The following is a 23,137-nucleotide window of genomic DNA, read 5'->3' as shown; positions in this document are numbered from 1 at the left end:
TTCAGAGTATCAACCTGGCCGGTGTCAGGATGGGTCTTCCATAACGGGATGGCGTGTACACTTTTCGGTGTGCGCATTTCGACGTCTTGTCTTTGCGTTTGTGATGCTGCTTGCGCTCGGGATTTTGTATTTGAGGCTCCGCTGCCCCCCGTCTTCGGTCGCTGTCCCATGATTTTTCGGACTTTTCGAGACCGGCTCATTTTTTCGGGCTCGGAGTGTTCTGTTGTTCCGAATCGGTGTCGACGCCGGACGTTTCTTCCCGCGGGGTTTTTCCGGCGTTCCCATTGTCGGTTCTATTTTTCGGGATCGGAGTGTTCTGTTGTTCCGAATCGGTGTCGACGCCGGACGTTTCGTCCCGCGGGTTTTTTCCGGCGCCCCCATTGCCTGTGTTTGCCCCTGGGGTATTTGCCGTGGTTCAGCTCTCGGAGATTTCGGGAGTTCTTTGTTGGCTAGACTAGGTATTTCGGCGAGGAATCTTCGGTTTCTCGTGAGCTGTCTACCGTCCGGTGTTTCGATGATGTATGTCCGTGGGTTAAGCTGGCTTATACAAGTAGCGAGCTCCCATTCGTGCGAGTAGTCGGATGGTTGTACGCGGACTTTCTGTCCCGGTGCTAATTGTGACAGCGCTCTCGTTCCCCGGTCGTAGTATTTTTTCTGCTTTGCCCTCCGCTCTGCGATTTGATTCTGAGTTGCTTCTCTGCTGGTGGGTTTCTGTTGTTCTCGCCCGGCTGGCGTCAGAGTTCCCATCTCCCTGTTGAAGAGTTTCTGGTATGGTGAAGTTCCGTCCTTCTGCGGTGTGGCTCTCCACTCGAGAAGTGCTTGTTGGAGGTTTTCTCCTAGATGCGTCGTTTTCTTGACGATTCTTTTGGCGACTTTGACTGCGGACTCACTCTTCCCGTTCGACTGGTGATTGTGAGGTGAGCTTCGTATGTGCTTTATGTGCCAGCTTTCGAGAAATTGTTGGAACTCGCTGCTGAGATATCGAGGATCGGAATCGGTGTGGAGTTCTGAGGGCCGACCGTACCTTGCAAGGAGGTTCTCCGTCTTCCGTATTATGTTCGATGTGGTGGTCTCCCTGCCGAGGCAGTCCAGCTCGAAGAAGTCTGAAAAACCGTCGATCGTAACGAGGTAGTGCCGGCCCTCCCAAACGAAGAGGTCTTGGTGTATCGTTTGCCAGGGGTGTTGAGGAATCGGTTTGTTTCTTAATGGTTCCCTTCGTTGTTTCGGCCTGTATATTTGACAACTCTCACAAGACTCCACAATGTTCTTGAGATCGTTGCGAATGCCCGGCCAGTAGATCGTGCCGCTGGCTCGTCTGCACATAGCGTCGTATCCGAGATGTGATTTGTGCGTGCGTTTCGCTAGTTCTGCTCGGAGAGCTTTTGGGACGATCACCGCGGATCCCTTGTAAATGATTCCGTCGTCTTCGATCAACTCATCTCGAATCGTCCAGTACCTTTGGAGCTGTGGGCTTCTAACCTTCCAGCCGTTTCGTATGGCTTCCTTCAGCTTTTCGCTGGTTTCGTCGTTTCTCGTCGCTGTTTGGAGTCTCTCATGTAGGATGTCGGATATACGGCCTGAGTCCCGGTGGTCGATCTTCTGCAGCTGCAGTCTTAGTATGCTCTCCTCGGCGAGCTCGCTTGCTGTCGGTTTGCGACTAAGCAGGTCCGCTATCGGGTTGTTAGTCCCCTTGATATATTCAACTTTGAGTGCATATCGCTGAAGAGCTAACCTCATTCTTTGTAGTCTCTTCGGGCAGGTGTCGAGTGGTTTCTGGAATATTGTTTCGAGGGGTTTGTGGTCTGTTTGAACCACAACCTCGCTGACCCCGTAGATGTATTGATCGAACTTCTGGCACGCTAGGAGGATGGCCAGACATTCCTTTTCAATCGTTGCGTATGACTGTTCTGTCTTGCTGAGTGTCCGTGAGGTGTATGCTATCGGACGTCCTTCCTGAAGCATGACTCCGCCTGTGCCGTGTTCACACGCGTCCGTTTGAATCACTATGGGTCTTTCGGGGTCGTAGTATGCTAGCGTCGGTGTTTCCGTCAGTTGTTTCTTTATCTTCTCGAATGCTTCCTGCTGCTCCGATTGCCAGGCGAAGTCGTATTTATCCGTCTGAGTCAACCTCCTCAGAGGCTCTGTTGTTTTCGATAGGTTAGGAATGAACTGCATGAGGTAATTGACACAGCCGAGAAATGTCTGCGTCTCTTTGACGTTTGTTGGTGGCTTCATTTTGATGATCGCGTTCGTTTTTTCCGGATCAACTTTCAGGCCCTCTCGGCTGATGATGTGTCCGAGGAACCTCACCTCGATCTGTCCGAGCTTCAGCTTCTCTCTGTTAAATTTGAGTCCAATCTCTTCCGCTCTTTCGAAGAGTGCCTTCAAATTTTCGTAGTGGTCTTTACGCGCCTCCTCTACGTCGTCCCCCGTTCCGAAGACGAGCGTATCGTCAGCTACGACGATGACTCCCTTCAGACCGTCGTATGCCTGGATCTGCCTCATTTGATATTCTTCCGGCGCGGATGCGATGCCCTGTGGCACTCGTCTGTATCGGTATCGGCCCAATGGCGACCAAAAGGTGGTCAGGTCTGCGCTTTCTTCGTCGAGTTCCATTTGGTAGAACCCGTCGCTGGCGTCGATGACTGTGAAAATCTTCGCATTTCTCAGTCGGTGGAGTGCGTCTTGTAGAGTGGGCATGGGATACCGCGGCCTCTCGATGGCCTTGTTCAGGTAGTGTGGATCCAAGCATATCCGGAGTTTCTTTCCGTCGCGATGGACTGGGACGATGTTGTTGACCCATTTGGTTGGGTGTTCTACTCGCTCGATGATGCCTGCAAGTTCCATTTCTTTGATTCTCTTAATCAGAGGCTCGATTAGCGCTACAGGTGTGCGTCGGGGTGGTTGTTGTACTGGGGTCGCGCCTGGTTTGACCTGAATTTTGACCTTGTTCGGTAATCTCCCCAAGCCGACGAAGATTTTCTCATGCTGTTCTTTTAGTTTGAGGAGTTTCTCCTGGTAGTTCTCGGTTATCTGATTGACACATTCTACCGCTGGTGACAACTGGATCAGCTCGAGGTCGAGGCATGTTTGCGCTGAGATCAGGGTATCGGCGTTGTCCGGTATGACTTGGAATCTGAGCTCTTGTGATCCGTTGTGCTGTCTGATGTTAATGTCGACAGTACCAGCCGTTCTGGTTGAGCTGTTGTCGTACATGTTCAGCGTGGTGCGCTTCGTTGGGTCCAGCTCGCTGACTTTAGCGTTCCAGGCCCTCAGCTTCTCGAGTGTCTGCATGCCGACGACATTCACTGTCGCGCCAGTATCCAAGAGAGCTTTCAGCTTGAAGCTTCCACGCGTTTTACGTGATGGTACGGCGAGCGTTATGTACATCTTTCTTGCTCGCTGGTTCGATCTGGTTGCATAGATGTCTTCCTCGGATCCAGAGTTGTATTCGTTCCTCGTCTCCTCTCCATCGGATTCGTCGTCCTTTATCATATTTATCTTCGCGCGATGGTTCTGCCGGTTCCGATCCGATCGGCAGACTTTTGTGAAGTGACCTCTCTTTTGGCACGTTTTGCATATTTTGCCGTATGCTGGGCATTTGCCCGATGGGTGTGAGCTACCACAGTAGGTACAGTTGGTCACGTTTCTGACGTTACTCCGAACTCGGTTCCGGACGACGTTTGCTGTCTCTTCGGTTTCCGATCGCTGCTGCGCGATGTGTTTCACCGATTTTTCGTTATCTTCGTACATCTCGATTATTTGAGACGCTCTCTGGACGTCTAGCTTCGTGTATTCTTCCCGAAAGCAGGCTTCCTGAGCCTTGGTGTGTCTCGAACCGAGGACGAATAGGTCCCTTAGGATCGTCTTGGCCTCGGGTCCGAACTCGCATTTCTTGAGTTGTCTGTTCAGTCGTTGGAGGAAATCTTTCGTTGTTTTCAGTTAACTCTTGCCTGGATCGATATAGTATGAAGCGTTGATATAACACATTCCGGTGGGTGTGAAACTTTTTGGCCAAGCCTTCGATCGTCTTTTCGAGTTGTCTGCACGGTTTCATGCCTGTCGGATCTGCCGAGTCACCTGCGATTGGTCCGATGTCTAGGTTCTCCACTAGCTGCCGGTTGTCCTCGCCGAGGACGGCTCGGAATTTGGCCATCTGTATGAAGGGTCTTTCCTCGAACAACTTGTCGACGATGGCATAATCCAGGAATGCTCCTTGGAACGCTTTCCAGCGATCCGTGTTGTCCTCTCCCTGGATAACCCTCATCGGCCGAGGTATCGGCATCCAACTGTCCCGGACTGCTGGTCCTCTCGAGTTCTCTGCTGTGTTGGTCATCACGAGTCACTTTCTTGCGGATAATTTCTCTCAATTTTAGCACAATTTGGTTCGAAATAGCGACTGCGCCATGTAATGTGATGACACTCGAGATGTTCGTGAGACAACTGGCTTTTATTGTGATCTTTGCTCTGGTCTCGAGGCGTCGCGCTGTGGCGCCTAACAGGCTTGGTTGCTGGTTGTTAGTTCTCGATTTGCAAGCGTTGCCGAGATGCCCGATTTTGAAGCATTTCTCGCATTCATATGTTTTATACTTGCAGTCATTTGAATGATGGTTGGGCTTGTTGCAACGATAGCATATGTATGAAGGACCAATAATGATTTTACTAGTACTTGTACGTTGTTGGGGGCGTCCCGTTGTTTTCGACGTTCGACCTTCTACTCCGTTGATGTTTCTTCTATTTGAAGCGCAGAGATCCCTTTTGATAGATTCGAAGTGATCCAGATCATCCATGATCTGTGAAAAACTCAAGTTTCGATCCTGCTCGAGAAGTCGAGCGGCTCTCGTGCGAGTGTCGGAGTCGTCATGACTTTGCAGGGAAAGCATCAAGATGTATTGTTTCATCTCGTCTAGGGTTATATCACCCCATTCGGCTTCTTCAGCGGCTTCATTGATGGCGCTGGTGAGCTCTTTCAAGTTGCGTCCGTCTCTTTTTATGTTCAGTGAACGCATTCTTCGCTTGAACAAAGTGATTTGCGTCGAAAATATTTTCTTTAATATTTCGATCGTTTCCTTTGGTTTCAAGTCTTCGACTTTTTTTGGACGAATGAAGTTAACGAAGTGAACATATTCGTTGGTGTTCAGCTGGATACTACCAGACGAATTCTGTCTATCTCCGGAAGCACGGCTCCTTCAGTTTCAAGGATCGAGCTGTATCGCACATACCATTTCTCGAATGTGTGTCCAGTATCTTCATTGTACGAAAATTTCGAAATCCTGGTGTTCAGATGTTCCATCACCGAATGCGCTGAGGTGGGTGTTGATTTCGCCGCTTTGAGGGCTTGGGCTACCGCTTGCCCGATAAGCTCCTGCACTTGTTCTGGTGAGAAACTCATCTTGAAGTGAGTTCGGAAGTTTCCTCGTCGCCAACTGTTGTGGTGTAAGGCGGTAGGTATTGGAACATCAAGGAGGACACCGTCGAGTTCACCTGGTTACTACTCAGCTCGTACTTGGCTCGTACTTGCTCGTACTTGTTTATTCTGGGATCGGTGGCTCCTTTTATAGTTCTCTAGAGCAAGGGCCACTTTTAACCTTGACATCTCGATATCCGCTATGCTGACTCAGAATCGTTGTAATCTGGTTAGCAGTTTTCCAGTCTACGCGTTAGGCTGGAAAGCCGACCGCGACACCGTGCAACCATGTCGGGTCGGTGACGTGCTTAAGAAGCAACCCCTCAAGTAAGCCGTGCCTGAGTGGAGTATCGTTGGAGAACAGCGGACACGACATTCTTCCGATCGAGGTCCTAATTTTGCCTCAAAATTCTCCTATTTTGCCCATGTTGGGGCACTCGGCAATCATCCCTGGGCAAACCGAGTTTTGGCCCAGTTGGTTTTGGCCCAGTTGGTTTCGGCCCAGTTGGTTCGTTGGCCCACTTAGTTTTGGCCCATTTGGATTTTGGCCCAGCTGGTTTTGGCCCAGTTGTCCTGCACCGGACGATGATGCGCACACAGGACAGTCGACGTTTGTGATAGAGAACGAGGAGGAGGAGGAAGAGCCGCCTGCCGGGATGAAACGAGTGTCCCTGCAGGAAACGAGTTCCCCGGCAGTCCCGATGGCTAAGAGACGGAAAAAGCAGCTTCCAATCGATACGTTTGTCGTTGCTAAGCATAGCATCAAGAGTGAGATCATAGAGATGATCTGCGAATCGAATTTGAGTATGAATCAGATTGTCAAGTCTGCCGCTCTGCGAAGAACTCTGACTTCTGCGTACCCAAGAGATCCGCCTCCTCCGAAATCGATTTCCACTCTACGAAGAATGCTGGAAGGAGAAGCGGCCAAAATTCGGAACAACCTGCAGAACAACTTGAAAGAAATACGAGAGAAAGGTACGAGCTCCCCCAGAACATCTCCCGGGCTTTGGTTCTTCCGACCTTGTAGCTTTTCGAGAATGTTCTTCGCGTGCAATATCATTTGGGTGTAATTTTCCAGGATTCAAATTCGCTCTGTCCTTCGATGAAGCTACAATCATCGGGACGGACCGGTACATTACCGTGAACCTCCATCACTCAGTTTCGATCTTCGGTGGTTCGAGGGTCGCCCCGTTGGGTCTCATCAGGGCCACTCAACATGCTACAGGAGAGTATTTGTGCAATGTTATCGGTGAGCGATTGCGTTCATTCGGCATGTCAGGAGACGATTTCGTGGCAGCCGTCACTAACGGAGCTTCGAATGTACTCAAGGCAGTCGATCTCCTTGGGCTTCGGAAACAGAAGTGCTATGCACATGGCATTGATCTCGTCGTTCGGAAAACGATTTACGGGAGCGAAGCTTCAGCTTTTGACATCACCATCCTCCAGGACGTAAGCGATAGGAATGTTTCTCAAGTCACAGTCGACGGTAGAGACGATTCCGACGATGATTCGATCGGCAGGAGGAGGACCGATGAGGAGGAGGACGAGGATTCTGTCGGAATGATAGTGCCGCTCGGCGAAGTTCTCGGACGTCTGCGAGCCGTAGCTCGCAGTTTCCGCAGAAAACCAGTCCTGATGGATGAAGTTCGAAGAATCACGGAGAGGGACGAGTACAATATGAGAGCGCTGATTGTGGAAATCGATTGTAAGACTAGATGGAGTTCCACACTTCAAATGATCGAGCGAGCCCTCGAAATCATGCCGGCAATCAATAATGTGTTAGTGATGGGACACCCCTGAGTACGAGTGATGCCATGGCGTTGAGGAAATTGAAGCAGATCCTCGCACTCTTTAAACGGGCGATCTTAGTCCTCTGCAAAAGTGAAGCAAACCTGCTCCACGCGGACAGAGTGTTCCGGCTCTTAATGCAGGATCTCGAAGAGTCTCACACGGAGCTCGGTACCGTCCTACTCGAGAATTTGAAGGAAGAGATCCGAAAAAGACGCACTATCCTATCCAGCGTTCTCGCAGTATTAGAAGATCCCGAGTATGACTTCAACCTGGAATATTCTCTCGCTCAAGAGAGACCCTCTGACGAGATGATGTTGCACTGTCTGGCTTCAGTCCTCGATGCGAGTGAGGTGCCCGAGGACGACTCATTTCCCCCCGATGTATTGGGCAATTCTCCGGTGAGATCCTCTGCCGCTGATCAGAGCATAGCGAGGGCGAGGCGATGACTCGCTTGTGGAGCATTTTTTAACTCAAAGGAATTCCATTGCAGACAGTCACTTGGGACTCAATCTTCATCGGATCCCGAGGGGTTTCCGGAAACGCCGCAGCGATTCCCAGTGATCAAATGCGGAGGGAACTACTGAGCCGGGAACTCTCTATCTTCAAGTCTGCGGGGGGCCGCGGGCGCCTGTTGAACACGTGCTTGGAGACCTTAAGAGCTATTCCACCAACATCTGTGCAGGCGGAGCGAGACTTTAGTGTTGTCCATTACATCGTTGGAGAAAATCGGGCAAGACTTAAAGCAGCAACCCTCAATGATATTGGGGCAGATCACCACTACGACACTGAGAATACGTCTAGCAGAGTCAATGGCGGATAGCCGAATGTTTATTACACATCGTCGTTCTCCGGGAATGAATCGAGTCCGTTGGCCGCCGCGGGCGGCCCACTACACACCTCCCCCCCAGTGTTGCCGTCAACACGGCCCGAAGTGACCGCCGTCACGAAATCTTGAAGGTGCCTAGGAAGGCGCGTATCCCGGCTGGATCTCCTGGGAGGAAGCGGGGGTATCGGTGACGACGTCGCGTCGAGATTTTCTGTCTCTTCCAGGTTGGCGCGCTTGAGACGGTCTACGGTCACGTGATCCTCTCGGCCATTCAGGTCCAGCTTGAAGGTTTTCGGGCCCGTCTCCAGGACGCGGAAGGGTCCCTCGTAGCGACGAGACAGCGGCGGTTTGACGGCGTCAACCCGCACGAAAACGTACTTAGCGGCCTCGAGCGGAGTGGGGATGCCCCCGGCGTCGCGGGCGTCGGTTCCGTTCTGCCACCGCGGAGGAACCGGCATGAAGGCGGCGAGGCGATCTCTCAGCTGATGTAGGCGTTGCTCCGGGATCTCGAATGCTTTTTCCTGTACGAATTCACCGGGAAGTCGAAGCGATGCACCGTATACGAGCTCGGCACTCGAACATCCCAGATCGTCTTTGGGCACCGTGCGCATACCGAGTAACACCCAGGGGAGTTCCTTGACCCAAGTTGATGATGCAAGTCGTGCTGTCAGGGAGGCCTTCAATTGCCGGTGCATGCGCTCCACCATTCCGTTTGCTTGAGCATGGAAAGCCGTCGTCCGATGTAATTCAACGCCGAGAGCTTCTGCGAGGTGTGTCCAAATGTGAGAGACGAATTGCCCGCCCCGGTCTGAAGTGATGTGCGATGGAACACCGAAGCGTGCAACCCACGTGTTCAGGAAGGCTCGAGCGCAGGTTTCGGCGGATATCTCTCGCAAGGGCGTAGCCTCAGGCCACCTGGTATACCTGTCAACGACGGTGAAGAGGTATTGGTAACCGTTGGAGTAAGGAAGCGGCCCGACTATATCGACGTGGACATGATCGAAGCGCGTCGGAGGCAGTCGGAATTTGCCGAAATCGCTCTTAATGTGGCGGTGTATCTTGGCCTGCTGGCACGCGACGCACGTCTTTGCCCATTGCCGTATCTCTTTCGCGAGTCCGCGCCAAATGAAGCGTCTTGCAATCAGCCTGATCGAGGCATTGGCTCCCGGATGCGATACGCCATGTAGTAGATCGAACACTCGGCGACGCCAGCTGGAGGGTAGCCACGGCCGTGGGTTGCCTGTTGGGACGTCGCAAAGGAGGACCGGTGCGCCTGGCGTCCATTCGATGTCTTCCCATGTGAGGTTTGTATCAGCCTGCTGACAGGAGGCATACTCGGGGTCTGTTTTCTGGTCCTGCGCGAGCTGCTCATAGTCGATGCCAAGGGATACGTTGTTAGCTATGGCGACACGCGACAGGGCGTCCGCGACGACATTTTTCTGCCCGGATATGTGTTGGATGTCTGAGGTCAGCTCGGAGATGAAAGAAAGGTGTCTTTGCTGCCGTGATGAGAGTGGGGTGCTCTTCTTCGCCATGCTGAACGTCAGAGGCTTGTGATCCGTGAAAATGGTGAAAGGGCGGCCTTCGATGTGATGCAGGAAGTGCCTTGTCGCCAGGTACATAGCGAGTAGCTCCCTGTCGAAGGTGCTGTACCGCGTTTCGGGATCTCTCAGTTTCTTGCTAAAGAACCCGAGCGGTTGCCAAACGCCGTTCCTTAGCCGTTGTTGGAGAGCAGCGCCCACGGCCACGTCTGAAGCGTCAGTGACTATGGCAAGGGGGGCGTTCTCAACGGGATGAGCGAGCAGAGTCGCCTGTGCCAGAAGCTCCTTGGTTGCATGGAGGGCGGCGAGTGTCTCTGTGTCCCAGGGTACGGCGGTGCCTTTCGCCTTCGAGCTGGGGTCCAGAACTTTGATCAAGGGTGCCATCACCCGGGCCGCCTGGGGAAGGAAACGGTGGTAGTAGTTGACCATTCCGATGAACCGTTGGAGCTCGAGCATGGTTTCTGGCTGTGGGAAAGCGCGAATTCCCTCCACCTTGCCTGGCAACGGGGCGATACCGTCTTTCGAGACGCGATGCCCGAGAAAATCGATCTCCGCGAGGCCGAAACGGCACTTCTCGGCGTTGACCACCAACCCGTTGTCCTGGAGTCTCTTTAGGAGGGTCTCAAGGTGTTCGAGATGTTCCTTCCTCGTCTTCGAGGCCACCAGCACGTCGTCCAAATATACGAAAGTGAACGGAAGCCCGTGGAGGACGGAATCCATAAGCCGCTGGAACGTCTGGGCGCTGTTCCGTAAGCCGAAAGGCATCCTGGTGTACTCCCAGAGCCCGAAGGGAGTGATGATGGCGGTCTTGGGAATATCTTCTGGAGCCATGGGAATTTGGTGGTAACCTTTGAGACCTTTTCGAGAAGAGCTTGCAGCCGTCGAGATTCCCCGCGAAGTCGTGGATATGGGGCAGTGGGTATCGATCGGGTTCGGTGATGTCGTTCACTTGTCGGAAGTCTCCGCACGGGCGTTTGCTGCCGTCGGGTTTCGGAACGACGTGTAGCGGGCTGGACCATGGGCTGCAGGACTTCCTGATTATTCCAAGTTTCTCGAGGGACCGGAACTCGTCTTTGACTGCCCGCAATACGTCGGGCGCGAGTCGACGAGCTTTGGCGTGTCGGGGTGGACCTTTGGTGACAATGTGATGCTGCACATTGTGTTTTACTTGAGAGTCGAAGCAGGGCGTGAGGGCGGCTGGGAACTTCAGGAGGAGTGTCTCGAACTCGTTACTCGGTTGGGTGAGGATACTGATGGCGTCCCGAGACCGCGCTGCTTGCATCGGTATTGAAGTTGATGAGAGGCCATCGATGGGGGAAGAATGCTCACACGGCATCAGGCAATTCCTCGACTTTTCCCCGAACCTGGTGTGGAATCGACAAATCCGTTCGCCCGTTGGGGTTGCCGGTGTCGTCGGTCCGCCTTTCTGTCGGCCTCTTCCCCGGGCCGGTTGCCGAACGGCGTCCACCTCTTGTTGGTCTTCAATCGCCAGAGCTACCATGGCACGGCGCTGGGCGAACACCTTGTCCGCGAGTTTGGCCACGTCTCTCAGCTCAAGATGGTCGGCCGCGACCACCTGATCGCGAACGTGTGGTGGCAACTTTTGGAGGTAGTGGAAGCGGAAGAGTTCTTTGTGGCGTTGGGGTCTGGCCTGTAGAGCCCCAACATCCGGTCGAGAAGCCGCGACGGGGTGTCATCTCCTATTGAGAGTCCAACCAGGGTCGCGAAACGTTCGTGTTGACTCGTCCTGAATGAGTCCAGGACTCTCTTCTTGAATTCCGCGTAACGGGTGCCTGCAGCCGGCAAATCGGCAAAGAAATCGGCCGCTCGTTCTTGATTTTCCGCGTCCAGGCCTGTCAGGGCGTACTCGAACTTCGTCTGGTCCTCTGTGATTTTCCTCAGACTGAATTGGGCTTCAATCGTTGTAAACCACATGACCGCCTGCCTCGGCCAGAACGGAGGCAATTTCAGTGCGACCGCGGCGACGCGCGGGGCGGCTGCGGCTGCCTGTGGGGGTTCGTCCAGCGTGTCTTGGAATGATTCTTGGCTCATCTTGATCACGGGATATCACGTCCGGGTCACCACTGTGGCAGATCACCACTACGACACTGAGAATACGTCTAGCAGAGTCAATGGCGGATAGCCGAATGTTCATTACACATCGTCGTTCTCCGGGAATGAATCAAGTCCGTTGGCCGCCGCGGGCGGCCCACTACAATATCTTCACAATTCGCAAAGAACTCCAGTATAAGCTCCAGTAACTTAATTCGATGTTTTATATCTGTCGTTGTATTCAGCGCTGCGGACTGTTTTCAAGCTCATTTCGTATGCAGCATTGTATCTTGCTCGTGTTTTGAAGTTCACGTACATGAAGAACGACGCCGCGCTCCAGGGCCACGGGCCTTTCTTCTAGATTTCACTTAGTATCCCTGTATATTCGACGACATTGTGCTACTCATAACAGGAACCCCCCATAATTGACGATTGTATATGGTATGGAGCTGGAATCCGATCATATGGTGCAGAATTTGGACTAGAGCTATCGTTGTTCCTCGCCGCTGAGCTTGATATGTTGCGATAAATGCCATAAAAATCAACCGGAAAGAAGTTTCGCTGATTTGCGGTTATAAACCGCGAAACAACCGCGACCGCGGTTTTTCCCGATGCCTATGACCGCAACCGCGGTTTTCTAATTTTGCGGTTTTTCGCAAAGCCTAGTGATAAGGGGTTGTCTTCCGGTGCTCGGTGTTGAAAGTTTTGTTGATGGCTTCTACCAGTTTAGAGAGGAACACGCTGCCTCCATCACTGATCAGTACCCGTGGTGCCCCGTATCTTAGGATAACGTCGTTGACCAGGAAGCGGGCGATTTGCTCCTCCGATCCGTTCGGGAGCGCCTTGGTGATCAGGAACTTCGTCAGCTGACACACAGCAGTCACGATGACTCTGTTGCCCTGGTCCGTCGCGTTGGAACTCAAGAGATCTATTCCTATCGTGTGAAAGATCTCGCGTGGGGTCTCGATGTGTTGTAGCAAGCCAAACCTGTTTGAGTCTGCTTTACGCAGCTGGCACCTCCGACACGTTTTCACGAAGTTATTCGCGTCAGCGAATGCGCGAGGCCAATGGAATTTTTGGACTATTTGGAGCCCGGAGCCTCCGCTCGGCCCCTTGCCACGAGTTTTTCGATGACCCTGAAATTCCAGTGCGCTACTTGACTCGTGTCCCCCGAATGGGTGTCTCTGTTAATGGTGTAGGCAGGTACATATAACGCGTGTTCTGGAAAAATTGTACCCACTGATTGCCGCGAGGATAATGCCCTTTTCCTGACTAAGCGGAGCCGGGGTTTCCCAGCTTATGTGGTGTGGCCGCTGCTGCAAAGAAAGACGATTGTGTTGAGTGGCTGCATCGATTCTATGCATATTGTCTGTATATTGTAACGGAACAATGTCAGTCAAACACACCGACTTCGACGGTTGAGACTCCCTCCGCTCGCAGGAGCGAGTACGCACTACCCAACGAACGTCCACGCGACGCGGAGCGGGCGTGACTGGTCATATGTATATATTGCTTTGATGGCTATTATTTTTACGTAAACCATGCGTACCCAAATAGGAGGCCGAAAACGAAGCCGACTCCCAAACCGGCGAACAATAGGCTGGCTGTAGCGACATTCACCCGCTCCGGCGGGGCCTGAAAATGAGAGAAGCGATGCATACACTGGGGTCCTGTTTAAAAAAATCGGGAGTTTCCACTCCGTGCCGCGGCGGATCGTGTTGCGAAGCTGCTCGGAGCGATGGCTCGAGACTTCCGAATTTTTTCAAAAAAGGACAACGTCGCCCCTCGTCGAGTTTTCCTCAAGAAGAACCCTGTCGTTTTGATGCGAAACCCCGGAGGGCTGCCCCTCGAAGCCCTACGAAAAGTGCTGCCCCCGTTTCCCTCCCGCCTCCATCGCCATATACCGTTGTTATCGCACATTGTTGCTAGTCTACTTCGTTCCGTTTGTGCAGCCCCGCTCGTAAATGTGTACCAATAAATCAAATCAAATCTCCCCATCGGTCAGCATATGATTGTACGATAAATGAACATGGAAGCCCAGAGTGCTTCTGTGATTACTATGAATAGTTTACGTGATGTGAAGCATATGTCCTATCGCAGATTATTCCTATCTCTGATGAGCAGAATCGGTGTGGTCGCTAAGTCGTTGGTATTGTCGACCGACTTCGGGAAAACTGTACTTTTTCATAAGTCCGAGGAACGCGAACCGTCACCGTTCAAAGGAGAACATCTGACGATGCTATCGATTATGCAACCAGCCATTCGAAGACCACAGAGTTCAACTTTCGATTCGCACGTAACCCGCTTGATTGGAAATTGCGGAGCCTGTTCTATCTGTCGAAGTACGCGAGACTACTCTAGGCTGATCAAGCCTCATATCTTAGAGATGGACTTTTTGTTCCCCGGAAGTGGCGAAAGTCCGGCGTCGCAGCGTCTTCGGGGCTTCGATGAATCTTCGATCTGGTATAGTGGTCTCTTTGGCAGAAGACGGTGGTATTGGATATTCACCATCGTAGTGGGCTTCGAGCTAGGACATCGTGCCTGTTGATCATCAGAGCATCGCTGTAGTGAGAAGTTTCCCGCGGACTCCAAAGAGGAACGTATTTCTATCCAGGTGTAAAAATTATTTTGGACATGAATATGTTTTACAGATTGGAAATCCCAGTCTATGGGTCTGTGGATATGACTTACTTCCTGGAACCACGTAACTCGTGAGTCCCTCGTAATCGGGCTTTTGCAACGTACGCCAGTGAAAGCGGTTTCGAATTCGTCGCAGGAATCGGTAGTTAATCGTTGTGTGCTGCGCATTAATCGTTGCGAGTGAAATTCCGTTGGTTGCTCACTTGGAAATTTGAATTCGTCATGTGATTTGAGGGAATGCGCGGGAAGCGCCCCCGATTGAGTCGCGAGTCGTCGCAATTTTTGGCGCTCGCTCAGCTAAATAATAATAATCAATGCTCGTCTCCACTCTAGTGGTGATCTGAGCCGGTGGAACTGCATTCGAATGAATTCATGAGTCGTGATTCGCGATGTTGAGAGGACTGAGCTCGTAGTCATTATATACACGTTGCGCGAATGCTTCATGAGAAAGTTCGTCATTGGAGGCTGCAGGGGTTCCGGGCTCAATCGCGGGCCTCAACTTGTCGTGCCCATTGAATGTTGATGAAGGGGAGTTTCGATGGAACATGTTTACGATTTCGATTATTGAGTCGTCGTCTCGGCTCATGGCTCATGACTTATGAGTCGGTAAAGTCTCGGTGTCCCGGGGACACAGTTTTCGCGATTTGTGGGAAGCGTCGATGGGTTGGGCTGTGAGAATGGCATACGCAGTGCGTCCGCGAGTGGTTTTCTCGGCAGCGAAACGGGCAGCTCCGCAGCCAGTGCAAATATCGTCCATTCCTCCCAAACTGTGGGGACTGGAGGGACGGTTGTGTGTCTGTCGAGCGATACCGAATTTCCGTGGCATCCGTCGATTGCTTTCCGCGAGATGATCGACAATCACCTCCCGTTCGCCTTCGATGTCAATGCGATCCTCTACTATCGGGACTTCGCGAGAGATGCGATCCACTGTTCTGAGTGTCTCAGTAGAATAGCCATCCTCGACACCTGGAGAAACGTCCATGCCTTCGTGATTTTCGATCACTGGAGTTTCGCGGTGAGAGAAATCCTCCATATTCGGAATCTCGAAAAGGGTATTCTCCGTCTCTGGAGTTTCGCGAGGAGAGGAATCTTCCATTTTCGTAATGTCGATAAGAGTACAGTAGAACCTCGATTATATCAACCTCGATTATTTCAACATTTTCCGGACCGAACTCGATTACATCAAGCTCGATTATATCAAGCCTCGATCATATCAACCTTCGATTATATCAACCTTGATTATATCAACCGCGAATTCCTATCGTCGGAATTCAATTCATTGGCATGAGATCTGCTTGGCGCCACATGGCATTCTCTGCTCGGACTCTGAGAAGGTGCCATCACACATCTTTCGAAGATCTTCTAGTCCGCTCAGAACATCGCTGCTTGTCATCCGACATCGGAGAGAGCTTGCTGTTGGCTTGTCGAAGCGAGCCGGAAGACCACATACTCAACGTTGTGCTCTGACAGAAGTTAATCGGGGAGATCTTGTTCTCAGAGTCAGGGCATCGCGATGGAATCTGGCAGGAAAAAGAGGACCGTGCTGACTCTCCAGCAGAAAAAAGAAATCCTAGTGTGCCTGGATCAGGGTGAATTGCAAGCGACTTTGGCCAAGAAATTCGGAGTCGACAAAAGCACGATTTGCTACATCAAGAAGAATGCAGATCAGATCCGACGGTACGTTCAGTCTCGAAGTGAGCAATTCGGCCCCAAAGATGCGAAAGTGATGAAAACCGCCGAAAACGAACTTCTGGATGCGGCTCTCTTTCTGTGGTTCCTTCAGAAACGTCACATTGGATTTCCACTCTCGGGCCCGATCATCTGCGCCAAAGCTCTGGAACTCTATCCGAAGCTCGGCGGAACTCGAGATTTCCGAGCTAGCAACGGTTGGTTGCAAAAATTCAAGAGTAGGCATGGCATCCGTGAACTAGAAGTACAAGGGGAAAGTTTGTCATCAGACGCAGAAGCAGCTGGTCAATTCGTCATCAAATTCAGAGCTGCTCTGAACATCGGAACTTTCGACCCTCGAATTCATCTATAATGGTGATGAAACAGGACTGTACTACAGGGCGCTACCAAGCAGATCGCTAGCAGCGCGCAATGAGCGGTCGGCGCCGGGACGGAAGGCGAGCAAGGATAGGGTGACTGTTATGACATGTGCCAATGCCACAGGCAATCACAGGATCCCCATTCTATTGATCGGAAGGTCTCAAAATCCAAGATGTTTTCGAGGAGCGAGCATCCCGCTTGTTTATCGAGCGCAAAGAAAATCATGGATGAGTCGAGACATTTTCGTTGACTGGTATGAGAACACTTTTACCCCAGCAGTCGAAGCACATCAGAAGATCATAGGCAAAGAAGGAAACGTATTGCTCATTTTGGATAATGCTCCTTCGCACGCGCCGCTGACTACCATGGAGACCAAGAACGGAAAATTCACCGTCACATTCTTGCCGCCGAATGTAACTGCTATCCTTCAACCGATGGATCAAGGCGTCATTGTCGCCCTGAAACGTTTATACCGTAAACAGCTGATGTTCAGGATGCTCTGTCTTATCGAGAATGACGCAGCGGCGGCGTCAGGGAACCTCAGTAAGCTGATTGATCTCAAAGATTGTTGCTTGATGCTGTCTCAAGCGTGGGCTTCAGTGAGAACCTCAACCTTGCGGAATGCCTGGAACAAGTTGATGCCAATCGGCTTCGGAGGAGAGCCTGCTTTCATGGACGATTCGTTTGAAATCGCAGTTCTCGGGGAGAACTTGCGACAAGATCCAAGATTCGCCGAATGCGACGCGACTGACATAGAGGAATGGTTGGATTGCGACTCGGAGGAAACTGGCAACCTAAATCTCAACGACGAAGAAATCATCGAACAAGTGCTGGCAGCTTTTGGTGAGGGAGAAGGCCCGCAGGAAGATTTCGAGGAAACTTCGGATGATGAAGAGGTCTCAGACACTCTCTCCGGGCTCCGTCCAACCCCGATGCAGGCGGTAGAAGCCTTCGACACGGCAATTCGATGGTTGCGTAGTCAGGAAGAGTGCGAAGCCGAGGATCTTCTTCGACTGATCCGTCTTCGAGATGTAGCGTCTGTGCATGGGAGGAACTGAGCAGTTGACATGATTGCGGGAAATACGAACCAAGGATGATATCATGAGGATTGTCTTTCCTTCCAAAATCGAGCTTATTCAGAGAATTTACAGCTCCCAACTATGAGTTAGTTTGTTCCTATGGGACCTCGATTATATCAAGCCCCTCGAAGTCAACCCTCGGTTATATCAACCTCGATTATTTCAACTCTCGATTATATCAACATTTTTTGACATCAATTAGTTGATATAATCGAGGTTCTACTGTATTCTCCGTCCCTGGGCCCTGGAGTACCGTAGGAAGAGCGATTCTCTATCCTCGATGTCTCGCCAAGGGTTCCTCCACGCCTATGGCGTCTGAGATCAAAACGGCGTCTCACAGCCTTCTTCGGCATGATAACTTATAGAAATGACTAACTGATAACTTACGACCGAATAATGAAGCGAATGAATGAAACGCCGACTTTTGCCAAATAGGGGGAACTTGTCTTAACTCACGACGTTATCATGGAGCGCACTCCGACATGAAACAAACGGAAACGCAGCGGACAGAACTCGATTAGCAGTCAAATTCGAGCAGTTGAAATAGAAGTTAGCGCCAACTCGTGATTAACAATGACAACGAATGGAAAGAAAAGCATACGAAGGTGTGCTCAGCGAAACTCTTCAAGCTGGCCATTTTATTCATTCATTCATTCGGATATCTAACTAATGAGTCGAATTTCAGCCTGCCATTCTCCCTCTCGCGGTGAAGCGCTCCTTGTACATATGTGTCCTAAATCTCATAGAACAGCATAGCTCTCGTAGAATAGTTCGAATGGTAAAGGTGATATAGCAGGTTCATCCGGATCGAATGTCAGCCTGCCATTCTCCCTCTCGCGGTGAAGCGCTTCATGTATATGTCCCAAATCTCATCCTAAATCTCATAGAACAGCATAGCACGGCATAGTCGTTAGTCGTTAGTCCTTGGGCAGCGGGATGGTACTCGGCGAACTGCTTGGTGGAGAGAGTTTGTGCAAAGGGCCGTGACGAACAACACAACTCGGATCGGGGTGGAAAAAGGTGATTTTCTCGGATAAGAACATGATCAAACATTCCGAAAACTACATCTTACAATCCTTCAGGCGGCTCCGCATCTTGTCAGTGTAATTTTGAGTGGAAGCGAGCAGGAATAGCACCGATAAATGTTACGGCGAGTCGGGAGCTTACTGTTTTATTATATAGGGGGGATATGGACGGGTTGGCGGATCTCGCCAGTGCCCGCTACGGCGAGAATAGGGATACACCTAGACAGGCTGCATGGAATTACCCGGTGTTGTATCATCACAGAAGTAAATCTCTGATGTCCATCCCTGTGGGGGTGGGAGCAGAGAGCTCTCTGTCGCACTTAGGCAACTGATTTCCCGTTCGGAAATGCGGTGGTACAGCTTCGTGGCTGTGCGGTAATACTTGGTATAAGGTTGAACGTAAAAGCGATCCGTCCAACTCTAACGGAAGCTCGATATATGGACCATGCTCGCGTATTGCGACGTTGATTCTGGCTCTTCGGGCCATCACTCTTGAATGATCGAGGGGTATCATCTCCATCTGGAATGATTTCGTGGTCTCTCAGTCTCCGGACAGTGATTCTCCAAATCTCGAACTCGAGTACTGCCGTATAGGGAAATCTCATTCGGACTCATCGAGTCAGCAAAACATTAATTTACTGCTACACACGAGTACGAAGTACCCAGCTGAACCTCTGGAGAAGAACCACTCGAGCCTCGGACGAGTTTTTGATTCTTTTCACTCGCGTTCTCTTAGTTTTCGGAGACACGCTAGCTCACGATGAAATGGGTGAACGTAGCAGACGGCTCACTCCATTTTAAGACCGAGCCGCAGCGCCCACTCGTTCACGAAAACAAGATGCTTCGAGACATTAGACATGAAATTCGGATTGTTCGCTTGTACGCTTTGTACGGCGTATTTTGTACACTTGTACGTATGCTGTACGTATATTGGTCTAGTTGGAGAATCGGAGAAGAATCGCGATATCGGGTATGTTCTTCGAGTATACTCCACACTGCACTGCGCTCGTCCCTCGAGACTCGAGACCTTTCCGGTGCGCTGGTGTTCGGCGCATTCCCGCCGTGACGCGGACTAGTGTTCGAGAGGTAGTCGAGCTTAATCCGACGACAGTGTACCTACTACCTACCGTGCAGCGGTCGGCTCAGAGCATTCGAAATCAAGACTCTTCCCGACGGAAAGGTTCCAATCGACAAGTCTCACATGGGCGATCCTGCCACCACTAGAAAATCCTTTCCATCATCGACGCGGACATTCCCAACAGAGATCAAAATTATCAGAGTGTTTTGAGGGGTGTTAACTTGCTCCGAACGTCTGCAACAGCTGTCAGTTCTACGGTTCGGAAAGGTGTTTGTGTCGTAGTCAACGTTCTTTGATAACAAATGGGAAGATCCAAGAAGCTCCGGTCGCTGGGCAAGGTGCGAAGTTAGAGAAACCCTTTCTGCCGATTAGAGAATTCAACGATGAGGGATGGTGTTGGAGTCGTCTCATTCAGCCATGGCGGAATGATGCGCAAACATCGAAGTGCTCTTGAAACTCCCAGGCGTCCAAAGTGTCCGAAACCGAATAAGAGACGCTTCGGTGGCGTCTCATCAGATGTTTTTCCCTCCCGCAGGGCATCCGGCGCAGAGTTAGATCGGCGATGTTTGGGAAGTGAGCGGCTTTCCCGTAAGTGTACGTTGTTGTTCTCCCTCCGTCTTCGATTGATCGTCGTCGATACTGAGGATATCCATCATTATTGTCTCTGCATGAAGATTCCGGGGGTATCTCTTCGTACAAATTCCGTCTTTCAAACACGGGGATTTGTTCTTGATCGCGCCGCAAGGACCATGGATCATGTTTTTGGTGACAACCTCGAATAATCCTGGATCTAAACCTTTATCTGGTGTTTTCGCTGAGATGACAGCATCTATATTGTCTGGGGTTATCTTGCGGATCAACCAAACCAAAACATGCGCATGCGGTAATCCTCTCTTTTGCCATTCGATGGAGTACATCCATCACCGCGGCTCTCCGAAAACATTGTGCTTGACAATGAAGTCCATCATTTCTTACAGTTTTCGCTTGAAAACTCGCGCGATGATGTCATGACGGTGCGAAGCCGCGTGACCAGGAAATTCTCTTTAATTTCATCCCAAGCCGGGTTGCATGTGATGGTGATGAATAGATCCGGACGGCCGTAGACCCGAACATCTGTCATCGCATCTTGAGCATACTCATGCATATGGCGTGGACTTCCAGTGAAAGTTGCCGGGACGATAACAGAGTTTCCCACATGATTCGGATTCACATTCCCGTCTGTGGCTATCGCATCTCGTAAATGAATGTATTCTTCCGATCGCAATTTGGTCTGATTCAGTTGGATGAACAGAAGACGTTCACTCTCGATTTTCGCATACATGTCAACTACATACTGATGGAATAATTCTCGGCATCTCAGTATATGATTATCACGGTTCTCTCGGATCATCAGACGATAAGAATAGTAATGCATCGAGCTGACCTTTTTGTCCATCTCTTGGCCCGTTCGCGCATTCCTCATTCCAATACTGAAATGGTAACCATCGTCTCCGTTCCAAAAAATCAGTGGGTATTGTAATGCGTCGTAAGACCGATGAGTTTCAGCCACTCTCTGGAGATCGCCGTTTCTACGATGGAGAATGATGTCTATCGAATTGAATTCTTCTCCGACTATCACGATTGCCACCTCATTCATATAGGGCGCGTTGAAGCGATGCTTGTTTTCTCCAGAAGGTGTTTTGTCAACTCTGATAACAACCACGTAATCGTCTTCGGGCATACGCTCCGAAGCAGTCGTGAACAACCGAACCGACTCGTTGTGTTGGTGCAAGAAGGCTTGCAAAGCAGCAACGATATCTCTGTTGACACCTGAATGAAGTCGACACCGCTGGTCAACTTGCTCATCAAAATTCCCCATGAAATAGATTTGGAGGAATTGATGATCCGCCTCCGGCAATGGTAGAAGCGATCCAACCCGATGGTAGATTTGTCCTGAGACTTTGAAGGTAGGCATGAAATTGTCTCGCATAATCTCTGTGGCGCCGAAAGATGTCATTTGAAAACATGAGTTGCACTCACGAATACTTCTAATTCTAAGAAAAAGATTCGCCTGACTCGTCTGGCCGAGTATTAACGATACTCAAGGTTCCGGCGGTGAATGCACCTCGGGCAATACAGCCTTTCCCCCCCGCACAACACATTCCAGGACTCTCGTTCCTAAATTTGAATGCCCGACAGAATTGACAGACCTTAGTCATTATACCGATACTCACGCTGGGGTGGTTGCTATAATCATACACCGGATCATACTCAAAAGCCGCAAGTTTCAGATCCACGTGAGGGGCGCGCCTGGATTGAGCACACCTTAACCTGTCCTTCAGTGATAGTGCCGATCTTCGTTCATCGGACTTCGCTTCGAGCTGTTCGCAATCGATCTCCCTTCAATCTACTCTTCCTCTGACGACTATTCCCATGAAATCGGGGTAGCCGCGAGGTTCTCTGATCCTCTGTTTCATTCGAACGCGCTAATTCCTGTCGTGCTCTCTCCCGTGCGAGCCTCTCGTCCCTCCGATCCTCGGTCTCAAGTGCGAGTGATGCTTTTCGCTTCCTTACTTGACGCGTGAAACGTCCCAGAGAACTCCGCTTGGGGGCCACGCGCTATGCCTAACGATCATCAACGGATAATTTCGAGTGTCGACTCTCAGGGCATGAACCAAAAATAGTGCATTCGGAACGCTACCATACGTTTGCCTTCAAGTTATCGAGTCGATCCAGAGAAGGCGACCTTCGTTATCACCCGGGGTTGAATAATTATTCGGACAACAACGACAAAGAAGTATAGAAACGAAAGAGAAAGGGCCTGACGATTGAACCCTCGTGAAATTTGACAGGCCTATAACCATCCCTAGCACGTCCTGACCTCAGTGCCGGAAAATCGTCGCATTCCGATGTTTCGTTCGGGAGTAATCGCGATACGTACAGACAGACATACACTCGATTTTATATATAACTAGCCGTGGGGGCGCTTCGCGCCCTCACGGCTGAATGCAAATCATGCGTTGCTCGTCGTTGTTTATGGAGAAGCGTAGGCAAGCAATAGACATTTAAATTCATTGAGTCTGGACATAGTATCATTAAAAAGGATTGCAAGGGAGGGTTGACTTACCTGAAGTATATTTTTCAAGGTTCGAGAGCGGAAAAAGTATGCGTGTGGTTTATAGCGTGGAATAATTCCAAATCCAAATACAGAATATCGACTATAAAAGCTCCTCCTCAGACTTGCTAAATCAATGCGTTTAGCCAAGGCTCAGCGTGTGCTCAGCTCAAAGCGTCTATCCAGGTTGAAATGGAGAGTGGAATGGAAGCCGACACCTCGGAGGCTCTAACCACCGGCTACGAAGATGCGGATTGGTTTGCTCGCCTGTGTCAGCTCTATTTTTGGCCGCGTAGGCCACGCCGTTTTGGGCAAAAACTCATCGAGAATGTCTTAAATCGTCACGCAGAGGTCAAGTCATTGACCACGATTGTCGTCGGATCAAAGATGAACGAAGAAATCATGAGACTGGAGCCGAAAGCAAACGGTACGCGTGGTCGGAAACTGGTATCCGTCAGCATCGATTTAGCGGCCATTGTAGGGCCTCTGGGGGAGACCACTTTCAAGCGGGATGTATGGGATTCGATCAAGAAGTGCAAGGCATGTGTTCTGTGC

At 50.9% G+C, this 23,137-nt stretch overlaps 3 protein-coding genes across 3 annotated transcripts; 1 reads left to right on the top strand and 2 right to left on the bottom strand.

Moving 5' to 3' along the window:
• Positions 1–196: 196 nt before the first annotated feature.
• Positions 197–5,009, bottom strand: LOC108863708 (uncharacterized protein K02A2.6-like). Its single transcript, XM_018638219.1, has 4 exons — positions 4,347–5,009; positions 4,081–4,252; positions 501–3,926; positions 197–396 (listed from the first exon to the last, which is right to left on the bottom strand). Exons 1-4 carry the CDS (start codon positions 5,007–5,009, stop codon positions 197–199), a joined length of 4,461 nt encoding a protein of 1,486 aa, XP_018493735.1.
• Positions 5,010–15,104: 10,095 nt separating this feature from the next.
• LOC100898019 (tigger transposable element-derived protein 2-like) lies at positions 15,105–17,364 on the top strand. Its single transcript, XM_003740107.2, has 3 exons — positions 15,105–15,272; positions 15,756–16,143; positions 16,262–17,364. Exons 1-3 carry the CDS (start codon positions 15,105–15,107, stop codon positions 17,362–17,364), a joined length of 1,659 nt encoding a protein of 552 aa, XP_003740155.2.
• Positions 17,365–20,452: 3,088 nt separating this feature from the next.
• On the bottom strand, positions 20,453–21,484 carry LOC114828011 (uncharacterized). The gene has a single exon (XM_029110548.1). It carries the CDS (start codon positions 21,482–21,484, stop codon positions 20,453–20,455), a length of 1,032 nt encoding a protein of 343 aa, XP_028966381.1.
• Between the last annotated feature and the right edge of the window lie 1,653 nt (positions 21,485–23,137).

Source organism: Galendromus occidentalis, unplaced genomic scaffold (genome assembly GCF_000255335.2).
Source record: "Galendromus occidentalis unplaced genomic scaffold, Mocc_1.1 scf7180000076732, whole genome shotgun sequence".
Lineage (NCBI taxonomy): Eukaryota > Metazoa > Arthropoda > Arachnida > Mesostigmata > Phytoseiidae > Galendromus > Galendromus occidentalis.
Note: the sequence above shows the minus strand (reverse complement) of the source record. Positions and strands in the feature narration are given on the sequence as shown.